Raw genomic sequence first — 27,673 nt, 5'->3', positions numbered from 1 at the left:
TCCCAAAGCATCATGAAAATGTAAATGACGCCTTCCTGACTCCATGGTGTGCAGCGGTCCTTCAATTACAATCACTCACTGGCACAGAGGGCAAGCAGCAGGGGACTAAGAGTACCCAGAATCTGTTCCCAGAGTCGAGATATTTCTACCTCCTTCTGTTGCCTGGAAAGAACAGAGAGGCCGCAGAAAAATCTGGGACAAAGGAGGGAATCTTTCTGGGAGGGAGTCTAACTGACAGTGCAGCCCTTTTGGGTAACAGACGCTCTAGCGCATCCCAGTTCGTGCCTCTGCAGAAATTCTTGCTTTCTTGACAACAATACCCAACCAGGTCAGCTCCTGCGCATGTGCATGCCACCCAAACCTGGACTCTTTGGGCATTAGCTCCTTTTCCCACACTGGGCAGTATGCAAGCATGTCCTCCTGCCAGCTCGGGGCCAGTGAGCCCACACGCAGGCAAGGGTAGCTTTGCAGCTGCAACCATCTTGGTAAACAGAGTATGTGCTTGTCAGCTGAGCTTTCGTCTTCAGAACCCTGAATCCTCCTTTCCCCCAGCACTTCGGCTTGGGAAGGAAAGCATTTTGGGTTTTTTGCTCTCTCCCAGAGGATGTAGATTAAATGCTTCCGGGCCTATTGCAGAATGCTTTGTGTCAGCCCTCTGACAATTTGAAAATTTGCTAGTTCTGTGCACATTACCAGCAGATTTAGTCCAATAAACAATTACTAGCACCAAAGCTTGGGGAGGGTTGGGGCTCAAGGGAGAATGATGGCAGCATGGCCCCTGGGCACTCTGGGGGCAGGCACTTGGGGAACAGCTCTTCCTTGGCACTTGGCACCCCTCAAGCTTAGGAAATATACAGCCAGACAGGAGCCTGAGACCTCCTGTGTGACACATCTGTACAGCTCAGTGCCACCCACCCAGCTGCGACCAGCAGGCAATGCCAATCGGACAGGACAAGTTGGTGGGCGGAGGGTCACCCAGCCTCAAGGGTCAGGCACCATCTGAGGCCCAAGGAGCAGCAGCAATGCACCAGGAAAGGACCAGAAGATGGCAGCAACGCCTCCAAGCAGGAGCACTAGGATACACCAAGACGTGGGGGCAGGAGGTGGCATGGTTTGTTTAAAGACTGACAGGCTGCAGCAAACCAGCCCCTTCACAGGCTGTTTCCGTTCCCCTCTGGTGAATTGCCAATGTCTTAGTTACTCTGCCAAATCTCTTGGGTTGTCTTTTCCTAGAACAAGCCCCGTGTCACCACTCCCCTCTTAAACCCCTCCCCGTCTTCCCTCTGCTTTTAGGCTGACGTCTTGTAGAGTTTATGATCTTACCTTTCCAGCCTCATCTCTGCAGCCATCCCTCCATGCTCCACACTACAGTAGCCACACAGAACTACTTTCAGGAATGTTCCCCTCGCTGTCCCCTCTTCTGCATGTGCTGTTCCCAAACCTGTACTCCACACCCGCCCCTCTTCCAGGAAAACTCCTATTTATAAGTTAGCTCTTAGCTTTGATATCCTTTCCCTCAGAAAGCTTCCCCCAGCCAAGCCCCGACGGCTGGGCCAGACGCCGCTGTCCCCACTGCACAGCACTTCCTCTCACACGCCAGTGGTGGCCCGGGTGCCGCCCTTGTCCACACCTGGGTTCCGAGCAGGGGCCATGTCCGTTCCACTCACTCACATACCTAGTGTCCCGCAGGTGCTCAGTGTGTATCTGCTGCCTGAGACGTTGGTGGGAGGCCAGATCTTGAAGGGCTTTTTGACTTTAGCCTGAGGGAATCAGGTGTCACCCAGGTTTTAAGCAAAGGAGTAAGTAAGAGACACATTTAGAAGAACACAGTTGCTGAACAGATCAGAGGTGTTCATGATACTTTAGGTGGGAGAGATGGGCCTTGACATGCTAGTGGTGCACAAACTCATGTCATCTGTCAAGAGCCACCTGCGGAGAGCCCGCTCCACGTACATAGAGCATAGAGGACACGGCAGCAGGCTCAGGGCCTTGGCCCTCGAGGGGCTCACGGTTCCAACCAGGGAGTGCTGACGTTAACAGACCACACACAACACGAGGCAGATGACTCAGGTTCAAAATGAGACAGTAGGGTAGGAAGGTCAAGAACATGGGTTCTAGGTTTAGATTCCAAGTCATTATTTACTCTCCAGCTGTGTGTCTCTGGGCAGGTTCCTTAATCTCTCTGGTCTCAGTAGCCCTGACGAGTAAAACAAGCTCATCCCTCCCTTGCAGGGCTGTCGTGAAGATTAGGAGTTCAAACAGGTGACATGGTTATTAAGGGGACTAGCACGTGACGGACGCCCAGTAGCAATAAGCAGTAGTACATGTCACAGCCAGTTTCTGCAACTGGCCGCAGGAGGCAGTGATGAGTCTCACCCGTGTACCAGGTAGAGGGAACCTCTGGAGGCTGCTGACTCTCAGCGCAGTGCCTCCAGGCTTCTTTGCACCAAAGCACCCGGATCAATGGAGAAAACACATGCAACCCGGGCAGGAAAAGAAGCACCAATGACCATTATCACTTTCTTTAGGGAGAGATAAGGAGGTAAGGGAGCTACCTGGCCAGGCACACAAAGCGGGGATCACGGAAACGTGGGGCCCGTAGCCCAGAGCTTCCGAAGCGCGGCTCCGCCTGGGGTGCCGCCCGGCTCACCTCGGCAGTCCCGGAAGTCGGCGTGGCTGGGCGGGTGGTGCTTGCACAGCCGCTCCAGGACCTGCTTGTAGTGCATGAGCCGGTGCAGCGGGCGCAGGAGGAAGGTGTTGAGGGGCAGGTAGCACACCTTCTGCAGCTCGAAGTCTCGGCACAAGCCCTCCAGCCGCCGGGAGCTCCGGACGCTGCCCTCCAGGGCTTCCAGAGCCTCGCCGTGCTTCCACAGGTGAGCCGCCAGCGGCTGGTGGGGGGGAAAGGCAAGGGGCACATGCCCCGGCCGGGTCACTTGCGGCAGGGAAGAGCACCTTCGCTTTCATTGTTTCACGTTATTCAGTTCTGTGTATTTCACATTTCACCACTCACTTCATTCTTTCAAGTACTCAGGATGAAATAAATAGCTCTATTAAAGCACTGAGAAGCTTGACATACATGGGAATTAGTAAATATGAGGTGTATATGTAATCTTGGAGGTGTAAATATTCTTTCAAAATGAAACTGGCAATACTGAGGGGAGACAAATGGACAGGAGTGCCTTCGGGGACTGTGGTCTCCTGACCTCACAGAGTGACAGACTACAGCCATTACATGAATGCCATATATTAAAAACATGTATTTCTGTTTAACTCACTGCTTTTGCTCATATAATAACTGAGTATCTGCCATGAGTTACCTGCTCTGCTAGATTCTGGAGAGCTGGTGAGAATTAGACATGGTCCCTACTGTTCTGGGATCGGACACAGATCCTTTGCTTGACCAAACTTCCATCAGGCTCCTGAACCTTCTGCTGGGCCCATCTCTGCACTTTCTTGTAAAAATCCAGTTTTAGCAAGAATGCTGCTAAATTCGGTTTTACCAGAACCAACCACCCTGGATACCTCAATATCGGGATCTGAACCCCCTTACTCCCCCAGGTGATGTCTGATCACCCTGGCTTGTCTTCAGTAAAGAAACCTATCTGTTGGTTTAGCCAGAATCTATTCTCCCTTTCCCCCGATGTTTCCTCTTACTAAGATTCCATCCCCTGACCCCCACTTTGGCTACAAATTCCCACGTGCCCATGCTATATTTGGAGCTGAGCCCAATCATCCCCCCTCCCCACCTGTAAAATCCCACTGCGGTGGGCCCTGCGTCTATCACAATGGGCCTGGGTAAAGTTGGCCTTACCACCTTTGACAAGCGTCACTGAACATTGTTTTCCTTTAACAGGCCATGGAAGAGACAGACACAGGTTAAAAGTGTGATGACAGAGTACACGTGTGCAGTTATCACGTGTGAAGTCCCCTATTTGAACTTAAAAGAGCATGTCTGTCATGTCACTATATCCTCAGGGCCTGATATATACAGTAGGTGCTTAATAAATGCCTGTTGCCTGCATGCATTAATGAGCAGATCAACTACGGCACATGCCCAGCTGAGGCAGGAGTCTCGTGAGGACCTGAGCACCTAGAGTGGCAAGTTCACAGTCACTGGAGCACAGAGTAGAAGGTGAAGGATGGGGAGAAGGAGCCTGGGAAGATGGTCTGGGGCTAGAGGGTGAGGCTCTCCCAACCGCGGACAGGCAAGGAGGTTGTGAGCCTCGGCAGTGTGCCTCTAAGATAGATGGTGGTTGGGAGGATGGTTCAATGGGAGGGAAGGAGACTCTCTGAGAGGCTGGTGGAGTCACCCAGCACAGAAAACTGTGAGAGGCAGAAGCAGCAGTGGCAGGAGTTTGGGAAGGAGAGAGGGCAAGAGGTGGCAGATGGAGGAGACAGACAGGGAGGGCCCAGCCCAGAGGGCAGGTGGGGGGGTCAAGGTGAAAGACGACCTCCTTTCCTTTGTGTGGATTTTGAAGGGCCTTGTGCATCTGGGCAGATGTTTCCAGTTGGAAGTTCACTGCCTGGGGCAGAAATCACAATTTGGGTATCTGTGACTTTCAGATGGGTACTGGGGCCCTGGCCCAGCTCCTCAGTCACGAGAAGAGGGTATGGGAGCAGCCAGTCCAGCTGAAGCAGGTGACAGCGTTCCTGCTGAGCCCCTGCACATGCAGGTAAACGCTCAGGTGGGTGACAGGTGGGGCAGGAAGGACACTGCAGGCAGCAGGTCACCCTAAACATTCTGGACAAAAGAGCTAACCTGGGCTTTTATGTCTCTAGAACCTTCTGCTGCTCTCCTCCACACTCCACAAACATTCTTTAAAATCAGCAATAACAACCGCAATAGAAAACAACCCAAACAATTCCTTAAAAAGGCTGCCAGCAGCTCTCTGCGCCTCCCCACCTATTTTTAGTTTGCGTGCACAGAGCCTGTGCTACGGATGCTGTGGTACAGGGCGCAGGAACTGAGATGCCAGCCAGACCCGCAAGCTGACTGAAGGCGAGAACGCCAACTCACTAGAGCGAGGAGAAAGGACGGGTGAGTGGAGAGTGGGTATATTTGTAGGAGGTCTTAGGTGGCAGGTGAGCAGGGGGAGCGCAGAGGTCTGTGGAATGCCAGCTCCCCAAGGACAGCCACGGAGGAAAGTTGGTTAAAGAGGACTCGAGGGACTGTCCCCAAGTGGTGTTGCACGGCTGTGTGGGGGGATGAGCTGGCAGGTCCCCACCGCTGTCCCAGAGCCCACGCGGGAGCTCACGCCTCCTGGGAGGGAGAAAGCACAGACAGCAGCCGCCCTGGGCAGGTCGACCTTCTCAGAAGAAGGGAGCATGGTGAGGAAAGGTGTAAACCAGACCCACTGCGAGGAGCACAGAACAGGGGAGAAGCCGCTTCCTATGAGGAGAATAATTAGAAGTGCAAGAGTAAGAAAAACATGTCAGAGAAGAGAGAGAAAAAAGGGTATTTTTAACAAGAGAAAAAAGCCCATCTGAAAAGGCTGCCTGCTGTGACCCCTGCGATATGTCATTCTGGAAGAGGCGAGACTATGGGCCAGGGAGAGGTCAGTGGTCACCAGGGCTCCGCAGGAGGAGAGGGATGAACAGGAGGAACTTGGAGGCCGGTCAGGGCAGTGAAAATGCCCTCTACGGAACTGTCTAGGCGGGTGAGCCCACGGCACACAGGACGCCAGGCGGGAACCCTCAAGGACACTATGGATTTAGATCATAATAATGTATCAGCATGGGTTCATCAGATGCAGCAAATACGCTGCAGGAAAGCAAGACGGTAGGACTATGGGACACTGTTGTGGGGGTGGGGGTAGGGAAGAATATGGCGTACTGTGTAAGCTTTCTGCTCAATTTTCAAACTTAATCTTTAAACCTTAAAGTGCTCTAAAAATAAAATATACTAGTAAAAAAAACACGATGGGAAGTGCAAAGATGTCTGTTACTGTTACATCTGAGTTTTGTGCACCACTCTTACTTATGGCACTAAAACACAGTTGGGGGACATTTGAGACAAGTCTTTGCTTTTTTCTGCACAGGATTCTGTAGTCCTGACTGATCGCATCCATGGCCTCTGACACTGCCCAAAGGGGAGTGTTGTATTCTTTAAAAAATGAGCAATAGCCCAGGGTCTACTACATAATATCTTAATATTTTGATCTTTATTAAAAGCTGGAAATCTCAAATAGCTTTAGCTCATATTTTTTTGTGTTACCTCCTCACTGTGACCCTCTCATTGTCCAACCTCATGCGATGTATCATTTTAAGAGGAAAAAATTAAACACTGAACAACTAAGCCAGATTCTTGGTAATTAGTTCAAATCCCAACAATAACTTTTATTCTCAGAGTGCCTTACACATTGTAGGTGCTCAACTAGTACTGGATGGACACATGGACAGAGAGATGGTTGGATGGTGGGATGGGCTGAATGGTGGCAAAATAAGTCACCTGCCTTCTTTAGGGGCTTATGAGCTTGCTCAGTTATTAAGGTAAGGCTATTAGACAGGTTCTGGGCAGCTAAGATGATAGGAAATTACTTTAAGGTGCAAATATAAATGTATTTGTATTCAAGAGATGTTACATGAATTTAAAAACATTCTATATTAAAAGAATTATTAATGGGTTAAAATGAAAATGCAAAAATGAAAATTTCAGATACATAGAGATGGGACAAATTTCAAACCAGGCAGAATATGTTGGTCCAGTCTGTGCTGTCCTGGCTTCTTGGATATATGCTCACACTCCCCACCTATTTTTCTCACTGTAGATATGGCTGGAGGGTTAAAAATGTATTTGCTTTGCATACCAACCTGAAGTCACAGAGTTGACTGGAATTCCTGCGTAACTCCAAATCCAATGTTTTTGTCACACTTACAAGAAGCCAAAACAACTCAAAGTGAAATGATCAGCCAGCTGAACACTGTTTTGTCTACAAAATTTTTTTAAACGAGCTCTGAATGATTTATTCACAGAAAATACCTGTTGTTTTGGTTCTAACACAAAGCTTTTGGAGAAAAAAAGGTACTACAAGTGCTTCCCCCATTATGCTTCCAAATAAAATTATCTATAACGGACAGAAGCTTCTGCCCAGAGTTGTGTTAAACGTAGATGTCAAATCAGGCCAAGTGTGTTCACACACAAGGTCACAGCCAAGGCCTCGGTGGCCCTGGCATTATTCTCCGTAGGGAACCCGCACCCCCTAAACCCCAGGCGTCTCACCTTCATGGCCTGGAAGTTCTTCAGCATGACATCTCCGATTCTTTGGTAATCTCCTCTGATGTGGGCATTTGAACGGCCTTCCCTGGGAGCAAAGGCAAAGGGGTTGGAACCCAGAGCATCAGCAGCGCACACGGCACCGCAGAACGCCCCGGCCCCAGGTCACAGAACGGCAGCCTTTATGTCTTCCTTTCCAGTCACCTACGTGTACTTCTCCCTTCTCTGGGTGTCTCAGAATGCTGGCGCTGCAAGGAGACTTTGAAATTACCCCCGTCATTCTGCAAAGAATTGCACTGTGCTTTGAAAGAGACAGGGAAGAACCATTTTCTGATTGTTTTAATTTGGTCTCAGTTTACACTTTTTTTCCATCCACACCGGAGTGATTTTAGTGTTAGAACAGCAATAACTGGCTCATGAAATCGATTCCATCTCACAGACTGGGACTAGGAGACACTTGTAAGAGGCAAGACTTAGCCTCAGAATCAAAATTTCTGCTCCCGAGAGCCCTCAGCCTAAAACAGGACTGTGTGGAAGGCCCTCAGCAAGTGAGACGCGGGGCTGCTCGAGTGCAGGCGGCCCCTGGATGGGGTGGACGTGGGGAGGGTGGGGGCAGCAGAGGCAGGAGGGCTGTCCCAGGGAGAGGGGGGCCAGGCCCGGGCATGCTGAGTGGCCGATGACAAAGGTGTGGCCTGAGGCACTGAATCTGGGGATAGATTCCTATTTCTAACGGCTCCAGGCTCCAGGCAGTGCGGACAGTCCAGGGGCTTGAGCAGCAGGCTAATGCGGACAGTTACTGAGTGTGGGCCACGCGCCGAGCCCACCAGAGGCACAAGCCCCTTTGCTCCTCAGCGGCGTCACCCCCACGCAACGGCTAAGGAGACCGAGGCACACAGAAACCACAGCACCTGTCTAACGTCAGTGACCCCGTGGGAGTGGGCTTGTACTTGAGCTGGGGAGTCCTGACCCTGCTCCGGAGCCACGCAGCGGAATTTACCCGCCACCCAGGGAAGAATTTCCCAGAGACGACAGAAACACTTCCAACGGCAAGCTTGGCTGACGTCTTCAAACTGACTCCCCAGGAGAGCTAGAGGCCATCTTGCAAGAAAGGGATGCATTTAAAAGAAAGGTAAAAATCTGGGCAAGAGGCTTCAGGTCGGAAGTGAGAGGCGGTCCAAGTGGAAGGGAACACCGGCAACACCGGGCATCAGGGACCCCGGGGCGGGCGGAGGACGGGGAGGAGGGCTCCCGCCTGACACAGCAAGTGGGGGAGGCGGGGGGTGGGCAGCGCGACTTGGTCCCGACTCCAAACAGCACCTGCTGGAAACGGCACCACGGCGGGAGCGCGCCCAGCCCCGGAGGTCATCAAAGCTTCTCGGAAACAGGACGGGGCAGCCCTCCTCATCCCCTCCGCCTCCTCGGGGCTGCCAGGTTGCTGGCAGGCTGCCTTAATTACTATTCACGTTCCTAATTAAATGGCTTCCACCCTGTGAGGCTGCCATCAACCTCTTCAGGGGCCTCCTGCCTGCGGGCCTCGGAATCCGGCGGTGGGTATCTGCTCTTTCAACCTCCTACTTCTTCTACAGGATTCCCTCTATCCCCGTGGTTTCAATGCATGGTGCCAAATCGATGTTGGGCACAGTTATTTGTGCCCAAGTCCAATCCTCTCTCTGCATTTTCTTCCTTAATGATGTAACTGTTCTGCCCGCATCCCACGCTAGGAACCTGTTACCTTCCTTTGACCCTCTACTGTTTCCCCACTCCTCGGATCAAACTCACCCCCAAAACAGGGCCACCAGAGAACGCCCGAGCATCTAGCTCAGACCTGGGCTCTGCTTTGACCTCAGCCCACTGCTCATCACCGAGTATTGTTCCTCCCCATCATTTGCAGGGTGAGGCATTTCTGGACTTTCTGCCAATGGTTTTATTAATCAAATCAGTGCTGAGGAGTGTTGTTGGTTGGCCACTCTGTTGATCCTGATGTGTGACTGGGTTTGGCTGAGAACCAACTGGCTGCTCTCCTCCTACACACCTGGGCATTAAGGAGCTCCCGCCTCAAGCGGAGGCCTCCTGCTTCTCAGCGCCACCCACCCCTGCACCTTCACCACATGGAGCTCTTCTGGGATCTGGAAAGTTCTTCCCTCTCACCAGCCCCGCACCCCCCATGCCCAAATACCAAAGGACGTGCTACTGAGACAGAATGGCCTGATTTGGGCCAAATGCCATGTATTGATGGCACAAGTTCAACTTGATCTGCGGGTATGTAACTGTTACCTGAACTTAAATAACCGACCCGAAACTTCCAACGGGCATGCCCTTTGACGAGGCACAGAAGAAAGGGGGTCTCCAGCTTCCATTAATGACAAGCAATTTCCGCCCTCTCACAGACAACCCCCGGTCTGAGGAAGAAGACGGTCTGGCAAGCGGGCCCTGGGGGGCGGCAGAGAGCAGCGGGGGAGGCCAAATGTCACTGACTTCACTTCCTTTCTTCTTCCGCCAACTATTTATTACAAGAAAACGTACTGACGTCCAAACCCCAAACTCAAGAGGTATTCGTCCTGCCCTGGCTGGCGAGCAGGGCCCATTCTGTGTCTGTGTCTTAGCATTTTCACTCTCACTTTAGAAACTGCTCCGCGTCAGTATCACATCGGTGCCTGTGCCCAGGGGACACTGAGGCTGAATTCCAAGGGGATCAGCTGTAGGTGGTGTGGCGGAGCCAGGCTCGGGGCCCTGAAGTTAATGCGAGCAGTACAGGCAGCTCTGTCCCCCCGGCCCCCCACTGCAGCATCCTGTGTGGTTCCAGAACAGTCGGTCTATGGGAACTGGGAAAAACCCCGAAACTCCCACAGCTCCTACAGAAATACTGTCATGTTTTTACTTCCTCTACATGTTAATGCCACCAAACCTACCAAGTACAAATTGGCTTTATGTAAAGAGGTAAAAGGCCATTTTATTATTGGAAACATGAAGAAGTAATTGCAACTCTTCTGGAACATTGTCCGGACATTCACCTCACATGAAAAGGGAGGGTCCTTGTTTGGAAAACAGGGCCACACATTCGCGTCTGTGTCATTACGGCACAGCAACAAAGCTGAAAATTCTTTTGACAATTTTCCTTCAGAAACCCAGGTACTAAGAAGTCTGACCTGTGCTGCTAAACTCTGACCTGCGCACCATGACTGATGCACTCCCAGGAGCAACTGCACAGGTCATCTCAGCACAAGGCTGGACCCTGACCCCCCTTAACTGCCGAGTCTCCATCCCCTCTGTGAACACGCCATTCACCACTAGGTGAGCTGTCAGTAACTCAGCAGCGGACAGGCCAAAGAGAGGAGGAGGAAGAGGACATGAAAACAAGGGCCAGCTCTCTGGAGAGCAGCTGACCAGCGGCAGCTTTGACGGCCGGGACACACTTTCATTGGCTTACGTGCAGGTGGGGCCGACGGGATAAACCGCCACTCTGCTGCCCCAACCCCAGGGCGAACATGAAATCCACACGGAACCTGAAGCAGAGTTCACAGCACACCGAAGGCCTTGCTGGGGATACAATCCCCAGGGCTGTGCGCCCTAGGATGCTGGCCCCTCGGAGAGGCTGTCTTCTGGAGAGCAGGACGTCAGCCATGGACTTGATCAGGCGTCAGAGGAGATTCTTTACCGGAGGAAGCAGGCAGGGACTGAGCCACCAGGCTTTTCAAGTGGTCCAGCCTTAGTCCAGGCACATTTATTGAACACTCAGCCCTCCTCTTCGGATGAAGAATCATCTCATCATCTTGACACACCACAGCAAGCGGCCCAGCCTGGAAGCAGAGGGCTGGCTTCTCCACCTGGCTCTGTGGCTGGGCTCTCCCTGACCCCAGGAATAGATTTAACTTTGTGAAGCCTCATTTTTTACTTCATATGCAAAACAAACATCACATCCTTATTCTTATTATTCCCTGTGGTTCTGTGATTCTGAATGTAAAGACAAAGTCTCATCAGGTGTGTTTGTGTATCTGTAAGCAAAATGCTAATGTGTAACTAAGTGAATGAGTAAAGATACACCTTCCCTTAGTATGCTGCTTAGGGGGTGTGACTGTGTTCAAAATACAAACAAATTCACCAGAGTAATAGGTTAATTTGTCTATAAAGTACATGAGCCATATGTAATGTATGTGGATTTCAATATCCTCTGAAATCCTTGGAGAAGAAAATCCCATTAATTTGAGAATTAATTCACATCCTCACTAGTGGGGCAGACATTTGTACGAGAGGCGCCCGCACTGGGCTGGGGCACGTGGGTTTTCCTTCGGCAGCTCCAGGGGAGGGATTCATCCTGGGCATCCACACCGTCGAAACACGGCTGCTTCACCTTCTAGGCTGTCTCTTGCCCATCGATTACACTACTGGGTTGCTTAAAGATAATGGCTTTTCTTTCCTGAGGTTTAACACCAGCTCCAGTTTAAGAGAAGGAGCAAAAGCTATGACCCACTCATTGGCCAGCTTGACAGCACCAGATGAGATCAGTGTGGTTACTGGGGTTCAGTCCAGCTAATTAAGGGGTCACATCATTAAAATGCAGAAGAGAAGAGCTGTTTCAAACTCATCAGCAATCTGGACAGTTCTCGCTCTCAAGTGTTTTCCAGCAGAAACCCACATGCGATTCAGGCAATTGGAAAAATCATTTTTGTTTTTCTAAGGAAAGTAGCTTGCTCTCAAAACACAGTCGGCTGTACAAGAAGGAATAAGGCAGAGAGTCCAAGAAAAACTAGCTCCCACATGTGACAGAGAACATGCAATTTTACTTATGTGTTAAAAGAAGGAAGCAAACACCAACCCTACTGTCCCGGGAGCCCTAGGTGGACAGTGGAGCGCTGGCCGGGGCAGAATATAATGGGGAGATCAATATCCTGTCATGCTTTTTCTTGCTTTGGAAACAAACAAAAATTTAACCTTCAGATAAATCTATATAGATAAGGAAGTGTATAAGTGATTCTGCCCCATAGCACACCCATAATACACATCTCCTCTTAACTTCCTTCCATTCCAGATTCTTCCAAGCTGTTTTTCAGGTGACTACAATGTCCCATCTCCAATGAGTGTCATTGTTGTTTATTTTGAGAGTAATGATTTTAAGCCCTTTTTGCATGGTCTTGTTTTTAAAACCGTTGAAAATCTCCAAACAAAAGCCTTTACACCAGGGAGGTAGCCCTGACCTGGCTGCAGCAGACAGCGGTGGGCTCAGAGAACCGCCCTTGAGCCTTGCTTTCTGACTGACAGCTACCGCAAAGATTCTGAATTCCGAGAGAGCGGCTGGGGCAGGGCAGGGTGTACGGGGGCATCCAGTCAGGCTGGGAAAGGAAGATTGTGTCCGTCTGTCTCTCTTCACTCCAGAGTCCCTCCTCTGTAAGCCTCTACCACAGTGCTCTCCAGGGCAGTCGTCACATAATGGCTATTTTGATTTTAACTCTCCATAAAATGAAATTTTAAAATTCAATTCCTCAATCACATTAGCCATATTTCAAGGGCTCAATAGCCACACGTGGTTAGTGTGCGTCCATTCTGCTGAACAGTGCAGACACAGACTATTTCCACCCTCTCAGTGAGTCTTACTGGACAGCTTTGCTCTAGATACAGCCAGAGGGTAAGTTTACCTCGCCTGCCCCAAGGCTCATGGGTTCCAGGAAAAGTTAGAAAATAGGTGTAGCTTCATGCTGAACAACTTTCAGAGCCTCATTTTCCATGGGGGGGAAAAATGGGGATAATTCCACAAGATTTTTTCTGATTGTCAAATGGCACAATATAAGGAAAAATATTTAAAAAGATGCTGCAGGAAAGCAAATGCTTTACTGTACAAACATTGCCAGTCTTAGAGTATTTTTTTTTAACACCTCTAGAATACTGACAAGGATTTCTGTGCTGAGAAAAGGGTCAGATATCCCTTGATCTCTCTTGGCTTGGCCTGAGTAGAAAATAGAACCGCAGCTCTTGAGCTGTCCCCGGTGCCCCCTTCCAATCTTAGCAGGCTGGTGCTGGCGGCTGCTGCACAGGGAAGGGTGTAACTAGAATAGCTCTAGAAGAATGGGAGTTGTGACTAGTTTTGTTCACTGAACACTGAAAAGAGACAGATATAGAGAAGGGATGAAAAATAATCGTTGAATAAATGGAAGAGGACCCTGCCAAGCTTGCCAACATGGACCCTGATGCAAATGAACAAAAGGAAAAGCAAAAGAATGTGGGCTCTTCCACTGGTTGATGACGTATTATAAGGGAGGGTGTCTGCAGCTCTCAGCGCAGCCCCGGGGCAGGGAGAGGAGCGGCAAGTGCCCTGTTTGGGGTGGTTGGGGGCTAGCCAAACGTGTTGATAGCCATGTTCTAGAAACTGTGCTAAATGCTTTACTGACTTTCTCTTTCATAGCTAAGATATCATTATCTCCACTTTACAAATAAATAAATTGATGTTAGAAAGGTTCAGGAACTCATCCAAGGGCACATAATGGTAAACGGAAGGAACTGGGATTTGAACTCAAGTCAGTCTGACTCCAGTGTCTATTTTTTCTTTATTTCCCCACTAGGCCTAAAACTGATAGTACAAATACACAGGTCACAGAAAGGTTCTAGAAAAACCCAAATGTTTAACTGGGAGAAAAGAGAGTGTCACATCCTCGCCCTGTGAGTGTGTTCTGCCAGGAATAGCATTGAGCTGCGCATCAGCGGGCAGTGCCTATTTTATACCACCCTTAGGGCCGAGGTTTCCCGGGAGGCCAGGAACCAGTTCTCACATTACAAGTGAATAACAGTGAACCTGCTTCTTAGGAGTTCTTTCCTTCTACATGATAGGCCTAAAGCTTCTAGAACTAAAGGCATCGTGACAGCCAGACCAGCTGGTTTCAAAAACCAGTCTTGTCCTTAACTAGAGTGTGATGTTGCCAAGTTACCTGCCCTCTCTCACGCCTCATTTCCTCACCCGTGAGGTGAAGAAGTAAGAGCAGCCATGTCTACCTCGTGGGGTTCTAGTAAAGATGAAATGCCACGATACACAGACAGCATCTGACAGTCTCTGGCACACAGGAAGCAGTCAGTTCATGTCAGCAACTAGCAAAGACTCTCACCAACAAAACAGTAAAGCAACTCTCCTTCCTCCAGGTGGAAGGGATAAAATAGAAGTCCTCCCTCACTGTGACCCTACAGCAGAGCGTTGGGTGGGGCTGTAATGGTCTTCACAGCAAAGACCTAAATCAGGTCAAACACACACCAGGAGACAATGCCCTCTCCTCTAGGACCCCTCTCAGCTTCCCATTCAGCCACAGGCAAAAAAATTCACTGCTCTAGAATTCCCAGAAAGGATGGGGAGTAAAGAAAACTGCCACAAAATATGGGTCCTCAGAAGTTCCTAGGACATCACGTACACATTAACAAACAAGCAGGCCTCCCTGAGACTCAGAGGGAGGCGGGAGGTTAACACTTACACCTGATGAAGAGAACAGTGCCCGACAGCCCACATGGTCTGAAAAAAGTGTGTGGAGGGAGGTGCATGTTTCTTTTTCCTCCTGTTCCTTCAGCAAGTCAGTACATGTGGTTTTAAAACTAAGGCCCTGGAAGCAGTTCCACAGGGAGAGGGCAGAAGGCCATGTCAGGTCATCAGGTGGGAGGTTTAAGAGGCACAGAGCGAGATGCGAAGGACTCGGAAGCCCCACGGCCTGCGTTCAAGTCCCGCATTACCTGTCACCCGGGGCCGGCTGCGTCACCTCACCACCTCACGAGGCTTTGTTCCTCATCTGGGCCTGTATCTTAGTGTGGTGAGTATTAAACAAAGTAATATGTGTAACATGTTTAGAACAGTGCCTGGTAGGTGTCATTTTTGTTGTTTTGATTGCGATTATGCGGGAGTGGGCCAACAGGCTCTGAGGGTAAGTGGCCAGGCCAAATTCTACAGAAGTTACCCCAATATAACCATCCAAGTCGTGGGCATTCTGCTATAAGAAGTCTCTTGGTAGATTAGATAAAATCTGAATCCATTTTCTCAAGTTCAAGACCTAAAGGTGGTACTTGAGCAAAGTCACCACAGGACTACTGTTGACCAGATGCTATGAGCTTCCTGTCACTTTTGAGAGGAGGATGTTCAGGGCAAATGGGCCTCCCTGTCACAGTGCTGGCCTCCGGGAGCCAGGAGTGGGAAGACAGGACACAGGAGTCGGAGACATGGGTGCTGGCTGGGCTCCTGCTGGGGGGGCCCAGGACAAGTGGCTCTCCCATTTTTTCCTCTGAAGAATGGAGAACCATTGCAGATGCTCTCCCAGGCCCCTTCCAGGTGTAAAACCTGGAGCTCAACAAAACTGCAGCAAAGGGACAATCTAAGGATCAGACAAGACCTACTGTGCGTCTGTCACTTATGGGCTGTGTGGCTGTGTGCAAGGGGGTTGACCTCTCTGAGTCTCATCTCCCTAATCATAAATGGGAATAGTAACATCTACACCTGGGGAAGTTCTTTTGTAACAAGGGTCACTAGCTTTTTCTGTAAAGGGTAAAGTAGCAAGCATCTTAGGCTTTGTAGGCCATGCAGTCTGTGTCACTACTACTCAGTCCTGCTGATACAGCACAAAAGCGGCCATAGGCGATGAGTAAAAGAATGCACATGGCTGTGTTCCAATAAAACTTTAACAAGAACAGGTGGCTGACCAAACCATGGGCTGCAGTTTGCCACCCCGTTTTTGAAGATCATGTGGGAAAAGCTTGGTCATTTTAATTTTGACCAATAATGCCAACTTTGCAGTTGTGCAATGCAAACAGTGTGCACATAGTGACTGTTCATTAGTGATCGTTTACTATTAATATGTCACAAACTTTGCAGGTGAATATGATTTTATGTGTAAAACACTGTCCATCCTCCTTTGCTAGACCTCCCCTTATAAAGATCAATCCTTGAGCCTTACATACGTGACATATACACACTGACTACTCTTCAGGGTGTACAGTGGAGGAAACCAAGACATTTTCATGCCCTTGTTTTCTAAGTGTTTTGCACTACTATCGTGTGCCAGGGCCTGTGTTTGTCGTTGTGATGAGTCCTATTTCTTCTTCACTCTTTAGACCAATGTTAGCCAAGAGATCGTTGCATGATGATGGAAGTATGTCTCAGATCTGCTCTCCAATACAGGTGCTGCTGGTCACGTGTGGCTACCAAGCCTTGAAATGTGGCTAGTGTTACTGAGGGAACAGATTTTTAATTTACGTTAAATTTAACTTGTTACAAGCAGCTAATGGTTACCATGTTGGATGGTGCAGCTTTAAGTGCCCTTATTTATCCTTTGTTTATATTATTTTGCATTTGTAAACTGTCTCCAAATCTGGGGAAGATGAGGCATAGAAGTGTTTAAAACCACAATAAAGAAGACTCTTAGCTAGAGTTGTGATGCAGTTTACAAACGAGAAAACATTCAAGGCCAAGTCACCAAACTGGGGTTTAATACCGCACCAACTGCAGTTTTAACCTCCCCCAGAAATGTCATCAGTCAGGAATTTTCTGTTGGCATTGCTAAGATAAACTGTCACATGTGTCCTGTCCATCCCCCACTAGTAGGACTCTTTTGTCCCAAGTGAAGGTGACCTCACCTGAGATAATCCTTTTTTCTATTTGACTTACTTGTCCAGCCTTTAGAAACCTCTCCCTTTCTGTAGCCCTTCAGAGCCTCTCTCTACCTGCTAGATGGGATACTGCCCATCACTTAATGAATAGCCCATTAGATCTTCACAAATGCTTGGTGGAATTCTGTTCTTTGACACTAGCAAATGTACTGTGACAGACAGGAGACCTCCAGCCTGGACCACGTCCGGCAAGAATCATGCAGTGATGAGCAAGCGCATGGGCCACGGTCATGATCAGGCCACAAAATAAGCACAAGGATTCTCTGCAGCCAATTGTTAACAATATTTTGATCTTGAGCAACAAAACAATATAGAAATCAGCTCCTTTCCTTACACAGATGTGGGCAACTGCCTAGAGATACCAACTTCAGGGGGACCAAAGCTTAGGTATTACATCAGCCATCTGCTTGGGCAAAGCCAGCCTGTACTTGCTGGGTGGCAGCAACCATCAGCCCCTGGCAGCCTTTCCAAAGTACAGTGCCAAGGGCCTGATGGGTCCTTCTTGGTGATCCGGGGATGCAGCGTGGTGGTGCTGCCTGTCAAAGGTGAGAGGCAGGTAGGACTGCAGCTGGGCTCGGGCCTGGGTCTAACACCCACATCAGCCACAAGGAGGTGCTGCTCCTTATGAGAGAGGAGGTTAGAGAACCTGCTTCTGGTGGTGCTGCAGGTAGAGCAGCATTCCTGCGTGGTGCAGGGAGGCCTGGTAGTGGCCACTGCAGGAAGCCCCCAGGGGCCTGCAAGAGACCGGGGTCCCTGTCCGGCCTGTTTACAGGAAGCACGTGTATGCGGCCAGCTCAGGACAGGCTGCCAAGCTCTGGGTTCCTTCCCAGCATTTCCCAGAATGGACCCAAATTCAAACACAGGCCAGAGAAGCAATGCGTTTCAACATCATTAGTCCCCACCACAGGGAAGAGGGTGGCATCCAACCACCCACCCACCACACCCCTAACTGGGCCCCTTAAGGAAGGTGCGCTCTGTTTCCACTTCCCATCTTGTGCAAAGCCCCAAGTCCTCCCTGAGCTGCTGGGCAATAAAGCAAAACAGCAGGGAGATGAAAAGATCCTCCCCTGAGGAGGTGGATCATGACCCAAAGGGAAAAGTGTGCACTCTGAGGCCCGTGGGTGGAAGGAAAAGACAGACTGCCCGCCACCACCAGGCACCAGTGAGATGGTGAGAGCTCTCAGCTGGAGTGTGGTTTGAGCTTTAAACCGAGGTCCGCATTTCAGTACAGCCATCAAGGCCTGGCTGCTGCTCTGCTGGGTCAGAAGGGAGGCAATTCAATTAGCAAACACCCGTCAGTCCCCCACAGTTAACTGCGTGGGCACGGAGACCCTCATGTGCAAGGCATGTCCTGAAGCCTCTCTTACCCTGCACCGGATTCCCTGTGATTTTCCCTTTTCTATTTTTAAAAAAATTGTGGTAAAACACACGTAACATAAAAAGTCCCATCTTAACCATTTTTTAAGTGTACAGCTGAGTGGCACTGAGTATATCTGCACACTTGTGCAACCCCCATCCCCACCATCTTCGGAACTTTGTCATCTTCCCAAACTACCACTTCACACCCGCTGAACACGGAGTCCCCGTCTCCCCCAAGCCCTGGCACCCGCCCTTCTCCCACTGTCGCTATGAATTTGATACTCTAGGGGCCTCATGTAGTTAGAAGCATACAGTATCTGTCCTGGCTTTCACTTCACTGAGCATACTGTCTTTAAGGTTCAACCATGCTGCTGCACATGTCAGAACATCCCTGCTTTTTAGGACTGAATACTATTCCATTGTACGCTGTGTCCCATTTTGTTTATCCATTCACGTGTCAGTGGACATTGGGCTGCTTCCTCCTTTTGGCTATTACGTGAATCATGCTGCTACGGACACTGATGGACAAGTATCTGAGTCCTTTCTTTCAAGTCTTTGGATGTTAAACCTAGGGGTGGAATTGCTGGATCACATGGTAATTCTATTTAATTTTTTGAGGAATCCCTACGATTTTCTTTTAATGATATCTAGCACAAAGACTTGAAGCTTCAAAGAGCTGGTAGGATGATGAGAAAAACATTTTATTCATTTTTGTCCTGTGATTATTCACTGGTTCTACTATGAAGATATTCCACTTTTTGGGGGGTCATGCAGACAATTTTATGACTCACTCTGTCATTTCCACTCCGAGTCAGTCACTGGAGGGTCTGGTGAGACTAAACTGCTGCACTGGTGCAATTCCTGACCACACCTGGAAGGGTGCCACATGCCCGGAACAGGAGGCTCCCTTCTGCTCCGGACGGATGGGCGATCCCTCCCAGCGCCCCCTCTCTCCTGCAGAACTCCCGCATGCCCAGGACCGCTACCTCGACCCTCAGCCCTCCCTCTCCCAGCCGTCCCTCCCCACGGTGCTCTCCTCGGGGCCCTGTTACCCCTGCTCAGTCACTCTTTTCTCAAATTTCTGCTGGTTTCTTCTGTTTCCTGTGCTGGTTCTTGCTCTGCCATAGCTTCATTAGTGGGAAGTTGCCAAAAAAGTGTTCAATAAGAGTCGGTCCCTGGCTCTCTTTTGGGTCAAGTTTCTCTTCCTTAAAGATTTGATTCCTCTTTGATTTCTGGGGAATTTTCAAATTGACATGACTGCACCTGACTTCTTTCTCAGGCCGGAGGCCTGTGCTTCCAACTGTCTACATCATTGACCCCTCAAAACTGGCGTGCCCCAATGCCGGCTCCTCTTCCCCATTACACTTGTTTCTTCCTTTCTTCTGTAATTTCATGACCATCCTCCCTATAAACTAGGCTCAAAGCTCCAGGGGCCTCCCCTTCTCTTCTCCTTTGTCCCCCGTGAGCCCTGACTCATCTGCCCGGTGACATTTGGACATCCAGTCCTCCGAGCAAGACTTTTGTGCTCCTTCCAAGTGACTCTACGGCAAGTGTCTTCTAAAAAATGCAGCTGATGTCTATTAGAAACCGAGTGCCCACAGCCTAGCCTGAGTGCCTCTGTGCATGACTCTCCCCAGACCAGCTCCCTGCCAGCTGCAAGCCGAGTTTTGGACACACAGCCTCCCAAGCACACAGGACCACACAGGTCTTCATGCGTCTCTGGGGCATGACTTACCCAGCCTGCGCTCTGTGCCTGCCAGTCATTTCAGAGCTGAAATTTGTGCCTCCTGACTGAAGGCCAAAAGTTGAAGGTGGCTTTCGCTGAAAGCATTTGAACAGCTGAGTAAAATGTCCTTGCTTTCAAAAGGGAAGCATTCTTCATGTTTTCAGAAGTCACCGAACCTGTTCCTTGTTTTTGAAGAAACAGGGTAACTTGGGCTTTTGCCAGGACGGATCAGTCCATTCTCTTCTCAGGTGTGTTTACTTAGGAGGCAATGCTGGATCCAGGCAGGGGTGTGTACTAAGCCAGGGTTCAGCCTAATCACTTAGGAAAACTTCTTATTCACTTTTCTGCCCTATAATTTCCATCACTCTTGATGGAAATATGTGACAAGTTAATGTAGTATTACAGGGAAAAGCATGGCGGCTGTATCATTTAAGTACCAAATTTGGGGAAAACATTAGCTGCATAGTAAACTTAAGATTTCTTCCCCAAATTATATAACTTAAATAATAATTTAAAATATTATCACTGTAAAGAGTCTGGATTTTGGTCAATAGCAACGTACCAACGCTGGATTCTGTGTTGGCGGATGTGCTTGGTGACGTGAGAGGCCGACATCTGGGGGAGGGGGTGGGGGATGCAGAAACCACTGCTTGGCTTTTCTTTAAATCTACAATTATTTCAAAATAAGAAGCTTATATGAAAAATGACCAGCTCCCCCTTTCTATGTGTGGGGCAGAACACTAAGTCCTTTACAGACATCGTCTCATGTAGTTCAGGAACCCCCCTGAGGTAGAGACAACACATCTCACAGATGAGGAAACAAAGCGCTGCCAGGACCCCGCAGATGGCGAGACACGGCCCTCGGGTGGTGCTGCGGCGGTGAAGGTGGAGGCAGCCGTCCCGCGTTCCCCACACATGCGTGCACACAACACACACACAGACACACGGTCTGTCAGTCGGAACTCCTTTCTTCACCTCCCAGTGACCCATTCTCCTCCCTGAGTAGGTTCACTCAGCAGTCCCCTCTTCTGCGCAGGCATCGATGGCCCCGCTAGCCCACGGCAGGACTGGCCAGCAATGCCCCACGCCCACACTGGATGTGGCCCACTCCTCCATGAGGCCTGGCCCTTCCAGCTCTATGAGCTGCCTCCCCTCTGAGACTGCACCCCAGTGGGCAAAGCCTGACCTGTGCCCGCTTCCACACCCACCTGCCCATGAGTGCATTCATTCATTCATCTCTCAGAAGAAACAAGACTTAGAACCAGAAAGAATCACAGAAACTTTCATTTGTCAAAGGTGTTCCTCATCGGCTGCCCCATGAAAGGTATTCATCACAGTCATCTCAAGAAGTGCTTTTAAAATACATACCTCTCGGTTTCACCCCCTGTTCTGATTCAGGAGGGCCAGATGGGGCCTGGTAATCTGTGGTTTTTCAAAACTCCCCTGCCCACCAACCCCAGGCGACTGACGCACTGCCAGGTTTGGGCTTTCACCCAATAAATACCTTCTGGAAACAGCCGACTTCTGCTCGAGAAACCCTGAGGTGGAGGAGCTCATTGCCCCGTAAGCCTGCCTCTCTTGGCTGAGCTGCACTTAATATCTGGAAATCCTTTTTTAGTCAGACACAATGTGCCTCTTCGGAAATTCACTCTTTGTTTAGATTTTGTCCCCAGTACAACTAAGAAGACGCTTTCTCCCTTTTTCATTTGACCAGTCTGACGAGAGCCATCGTATTTTAAAAGCTTTATTCTAGATCAAGTACCCATTGTTCCAACAGTTGTTCTGTTCTGTTCTATTTTTGTTTTAATGAGTGCCTTCTCTTATTATCCCATTTCAAATGGGGAACTCAGAGTCGGGAATAGTATTCAGGAGGAGCTCTGAGCCTTGAAGTTTCGGGGGCAACCGCTCTGCATGCTTCCTAAGGAGGCAGTCTAGGGCAGAGGTTCTCGACCTGGTTGCACACGGGAACCACCTGGGAGACCTTAGGAAATACTGATGCTCAGGTCCTCTGTCTCAGAGATTCTGGTGTAACGGGTCTGACAGTGCTGCCCAATTATCAAGACTTTTTTCAAAGGTTCCAGGTAATTTTTAAGCAGCAGCTAGTGATAAAAGCTACACAGACACTGGTTTCTCTCCGTGTTATTCTACCGGCTCCCACTACATTCCTTCATGCTCAGCTGTTTTGCTTGAATCCCTGCCAAGCCAGGTCTTCCTCACCATGCACTTGAGGAGCGGACTAGCTGAACTTCATGGTAGACTTCTGCACTTATTCCTGGTAAACGCTATCAAATTGGTTTGGGTCCATTGTTACAAGGCGATTGATGGTCCTGTCAACTGAGGCGCATATTGATTATCTGCTGTATCTCTAGCTCTGCATCTTATACACGCTTCTGGTATCTTCAAGTAAAACATGAATAAAATAATAAACCTTTGAAAGACACATGCAGAGATCTCTGGGAAACAAATGGCAGCGGCTGCTTTTTAAGCAACTGGTGAGTCTTTCACAGGTAAAGACCAGATGCTGAAGATTTACAGTTACAGATAAATCCAAGAGTATGGCATTTACTCTCTCTGGTGCCAGGAACTAGCCGAAGCCACATGCTCGGCTGCCAGGGTACTACCAGCAGACTGGTAACTGCTACAGTGACACTGGCTCAAGATGCTCTGAGCCTGCAGGAAGATGTAAGACGACATTCTTACACATCTCACTGGCCAGAAAACAAACGGTTAATTGACCTCTCAGAGTTGTAGGGTCTTTGATTCCATTATGAAAGCATCATTCTGCTTTGTATAAGCCACAGGGCAACATGGCAGGATACAGGTGGAAGTTGCCAGGTCAGCTTTGGGAAGGTAAAATAAAGTTCAATTTGTGTTAAAATTTTTTTTGGTTTTAATTTTGAAAGTTGGCATTTCTCTTGTGTTCACAGCACCAACCTAAAGCAAGACCCTAAAGAGGCATTTCAGTCTGTCCCCATTTTCAGGGAGGCTGACTCTGTGTACCTGCTATTTCTTAATTCTGGCTGCACTCTCCTCCCTGGAGCATCTCTGTAAATCTCCCACCTCCTTCTACCACAGGAAAGGGAACTGCACATGAATTACCTTAAAAAGCATACAAAGCAGGATGCCCAGTACACTCACTATACAACGTGGGCACAGCTCTGCTAACCTGTCCAAGTCATGGTCTGGAATCACCTGGGGCGAGAGCCTCACCCAGGGCCTCCGTCACTAAGTGCCCGCGGCCGCTTTAAACCACACTCCCGCCTGGAGTGAGGATACATGATACAAGGGGCTCCATTTCCGCCAAGAACACTGTAGAAGCCTTTTGCTACCTTCTCTTGGCATTGTTCCAATGCATATTTAGTAGACAGTCAACTCCCCATTTGTCTACACACAACGGCCTTAAAGAGCCCCCTAAGAATGTTCTATAAAAGGTTCTATTTTAGGTAGCAGTACATTGGATTTTGCAGTCTGCAGTATACAGTTTTCCCTGATTGTTTGCACCACCCTCTTCCCCAGCTCAATGTTTTATTTGGTATTTAATGGGTAGACTTAATGTTATTTTTAACCAATCTGCTCTTTATAGACTTCTAGGTTATTTCCAGTCTTTTAATTCTGCCATGGGTATCTTAGTCATATGTCATTTCAGACATTAAAATGTATCCTTAAGATAAACTCCTAGAAGTGGGGTTCGAGGTCAAAGTGTATTGTGTGGTGCACAGGGCTCTATAGTCTTCAAAGCACTTTTTTAAACACCAAAATGTAGTACTGAAAACTGCATGAGACGTATAGGTAGGGAACAATGCTACAAAGCGGCACCAGGAACCTATTACCAACACCCCCCAAAAGTCCCTCCTTGGCCTCATTCTCTATCACCCTCACCTTCCTTCCAGAAGTAATTAGTAACTTTATTTTGTGATATTAATGATAAGAAAACATGCATTTTGAATACTGTAAACCATAGGAAAAAAAATTCAAGATGAGCTCTAAATACGTGTAGAATTTAAGAGAAGATCAACTTAAATCGGCTTGCTTTGATCTCTGCTTATGACTGCTGCTTACAAGGAACATAAAAGTAACATCAGAATGAGAGAGAGAGAGAGAGAAGGAGATGGGAAGAAATATAATTATTAAACATAATTTTTGCACTCACCATAGGGCGAGTCGTTGTTCAATTTCCTTGAGAAAATTTGTATGAAATTTGTGCAAAGGTTCAAAATTCGGGAATATGAGACTTTTCAATGTTTCGGGCATGGAGTCGTCTTTGCTCACTGTGCTCTGAAACCACTAGGGGGTAAAAACAGGACACCCTTAGAGGTATAAAGATAGATCATGAATGTCCACAGTTCTTCAGAAGTAACACAGCTTCCGGCCTAGAGGACAAGGGCTTTCCTGCTGGGTTGGCAGCATTTCAGGAACATCTGGAGCTTCCAGGGCTTACTGCTTCCCCTTTCTTCCATTAGATGGGGTGAGAAGCATCCATCTCTTTACTATTGCTTTCTGAAATTTGTTACCAATAAATTGTTGAAGCCAGGACAAATCCTGGAAATGGGCAGCTACTCAAACCAAAACGTCCATTCTGGCCAACCCGTCCATTCTGATTACCCACTGGGTAATCACTGGTTTATTCCACTGAAAACCCTCTGGTTCAGTCCTTCAGGAGCTTTCATTTCTGCTTCTCCGTTAAGATACTAACCGGAGGGTGGTTGAACCACAGAGATAAGGCCCCTGCCCTCACACACTGGAGGTGAGGCTGGGCGGGGTCCCACAGGGCTCCCTGAGCACACGCCCAGAGGCACAGAAACCTGAGGGTTCTAACTGGCCTCCAATGACCAGCTCTTCCCCAGAATCCAGGGGTCATAAAGATATTGGCAATGAATTTGTTTTCAAGACTGAACAGAACTGATAAAATAATGAAAGGCAATCTTCTAGAAGATGTTGCTGATAGAGCTCAATTTATTATCATAGGCAAACAGAGATTTCTATCACCTCTGAGGTCTCCCCAAAGCAAAAACAAGAAGCTATGTTTACTAGTGGGCAAAAGTGAAAAGTTTTCTAATGGTGCATGCAGACAGGAAAACACTTAATTTTCTCCACTTTAGAAATTTTCTTCCTCTGCACTTAAAAACCACAATTATAAAAATTTTTGTAGAGCATATTCTGAATTAAATATACTATTGCCATCAAATTCCTATAATCCAGGACCCAAATCCTTTTAATTGGAGTCAGAGAACCCATCACTTAATTAGATCCAGTTTCTCTCCTAAAGCTGAGTATTAGTTGAGACAAATTATGCAATTAAATGCTTCAGGGGAAATGCTACACATACCGAAGTGATGACTTCGAGATCCTTCAGATACGTTCTCTCAGTGGTAGACACTTCCTTCGCCATGAAGTATGCTTTGTCACTTGGGAATCTCTGCAAAATGCATGAAAAGAAGCAAGACTTCATAATAATGCTGAGTATGAGTCTCTAAGAATATTGTAGCTAGAGTGATAAACGACTAACAATCTTTTGTTAACTGGTATCCAGGCTCGATAAACTCTTAAGTCTCCTTTTCTGTATAAGAGGAACCAGAGTAAGAGAACAGATTTCCATGATGAGAAAATTGTCCAGGAATGTCTCCTTCCACGTAAATAATACCCTCTGTGAAAGGCCTTGAGTGAGTCTGTTAGCCACCACTGAGGACTATTCATTCAAAATTGGGTGTCCAAAAGTCTAATTAATTAGTAAAATACCCAAGTAACATAGTCTTCAAGGAAGTAAACGAAACAGAAACCATAGGGGCCTTTGCCCTGAGGGCTATGGGCCAGCAGGACTGATGTCCATAGGATTATAAGGGCAGCTGATCTAAAGGAACAAGGATGAGGGCAGCTGGTGACACACGGTGACCCAGTTCCCTGGTCAGTGGGCAGGCAGCACCGCTCTACAGAGGCCAGCCCTCAGTTTTGCCTTCTTTTTGAACAAGAAGTAAAAGGAATTCCTTGTTGCTAGCCATCTGCTTGCTTCCCAGAGGGGCCACCCGATTGTACCCCTGGAGACACACACAAAAGCATTGAAAGTAAGGGCTCAAACATACACTTATACACCCATGTGCCTGTCAGCATTATTAACAAGAGCCAATAGGAGAAAAGGACCCAGCTGTCCATCAGTGGATGAATAGATAAGTAAAGTGTGGTCTATCCACACAATGGAATATGACCAACCTTATGAAGGAGGGAAATTCTGATACGTGGATGAACCTTGAGGATATTACACTAAGTGAAACAGGCCAGTCACAGAAGGACAAATACTGTAGGATTCTACTTATAGGAAGTTCCTAGAAGAGTCAAATTCACAGACAGAGTGCAGAATGGGGCTAGTGGAGGTGGGTGTGGAGTTGGTATTTAACTCAGGTGCAGACAGTGCCATAGTTCTGAAAATGGACACTGATGATGTTTTTACGTAACAGTGCAAATGTACGTAATGTCACTGGACAGTATGCTTAAAAATGGTTGAAATGGCAAAGTTGATGGTATGTACAGTATTGTAATTAAAAAAAAAAAAAGATGATCACGGGCTTGTGCACACAGTCCCCCCACCTTTCTCCGGCCTTCCTCCTCGTCATCAGTCCGAGGGCACGCCTGGTCGTTCAGCAGCGGGCTGACCAAGGGAGAGGCCTGCTTGGTGTCTGGGCTCAGGTTGGGAGACAGGATGACGTTGGCGGGCACAGCTCCTCCCTGTGAGTTGATGGACAGCTCTGAAAGGTGAGGGCTACCGGCCTGGGAGCCTGTTTGAGGATGAGAAGTATTAAAAAAAAAAAAAAAAAGTAATTCCTTCTGGGACCAGATTTCTACTTAGAATGTTCAATTTTTCAAATCTTTAGAACCTCAACTACAACAGCACACCTAACGTGCTTCACTGTTTTCTAGCTTTTTTCCTAAGTTGCAGCTGCCTTAATACTAAAGATACCATAGTAGGAATAATTCAATGGAGCCTCAGTTATGGAATGAACGATAGAGAATTTTGCTTAGAGAATAATTACAATAGTTCAAAAGCATGGCATATCCCCAAAGAGAACTAACTACATCTCCTAACTACAGCCTTTGCTTCTATGAATTGCTTGAGAAAGACACAATGTCTCTATCACAAGGAGACATGGGAAATGATTAGAAAATAGAGCTACACTAAAAAGAAAGAAAAGCACTGGTGCGCCCAGGACAGACTACATCTTGTGATGACGGGCCACAGCTAAAGACAGGTAAAGCAGCTTAACTCCCCATTCTACAAAGAACAGAAGCCAGCTTCGTATACCTGGTGACGTCACTCCGTGTCTCTCACTGTTTAGAACAGAAACACGAGTATCACACTTACATGCAAAGGTGATCATTTAAAAATGCAAAGCTGGAGGTCATTACATCATCACATTTCCCCTCTGAATCAAAAAAGTGACAGGCAATTATTCCTCTGAAAAGGGTACCATATTAAATAATATGAAAATGCATAATTACCCATTCTGAGTCAGCCAAAGGGGATGACGTATACACGAAACTCTGCCAACAGAAATTTGGCCAATATTGAGAGCTCAACCCACTGAAGATAAATGGGATGTTTCAAAATATACTTCCAACCCGAATATTCTTACCTAACACATTTGTAATTCTAGTGTAGACCTGCTAGAACTAGCATTAGGGTAAACAAAGTTAAAGTAGCCTTCTGTCCTGTTACCATTATAAGGAAAGACAATGTAAATGTTCTCTCCATGTTCCAATATACA

The 27,673-nt window shown here is 48.2% G+C and overlaps 1 protein-coding gene across 3 annotated transcripts in view; it reads right to left on the bottom strand.

The window, feature by feature from the left end:
* The window catches only part of FARP1 (FERM, ARH/RhoGEF and pleckstrin domain protein 1), a 284,581-nt gene that overhangs the window by 12,960 nt on the left and 243,948 nt on the right, over positions 1-27,673 (bottom strand). For all 3 annotated transcript variants that reach the window (XM_036893886.2, XM_036893885.2, XM_036893887.2), the window contains exons 14-18: positions 26,499-26,686; positions 25,246-25,335; positions 24,070-24,203; positions 7,220-7,301; positions 2,651-2,888 (exon numbers count right to left, since the gene is read on the bottom strand). In XM_036893886.2, coding sequence (XP_036749781.1) covers positions 2,651-2,888; positions 7,220-7,301; positions 24,070-24,203; positions 25,246-25,335; positions 26,499-26,686 — 732 coding nt within the window. The remainder of the gene's footprint in view (positions 1-2,650; positions 2,889-7,219; positions 7,302-24,069; positions 24,204-25,245; positions 25,336-26,498; positions 26,687-27,673) is intronic.

Source organism: Manis pentadactyla, chromosome 17 (assembly GCF_030020395.1).
Source record: "Manis pentadactyla isolate mManPen7 chromosome 17, mManPen7.hap1, whole genome shotgun sequence".
NCBI lineage: Eukaryota > Metazoa > Chordata > Mammalia > Pholidota > Manidae > Manis > Manis pentadactyla.
The sequence above is the reverse complement of the archived record's forward strand: the minus strand, read 5'-3'. Positions and strand labels throughout refer to the sequence as shown.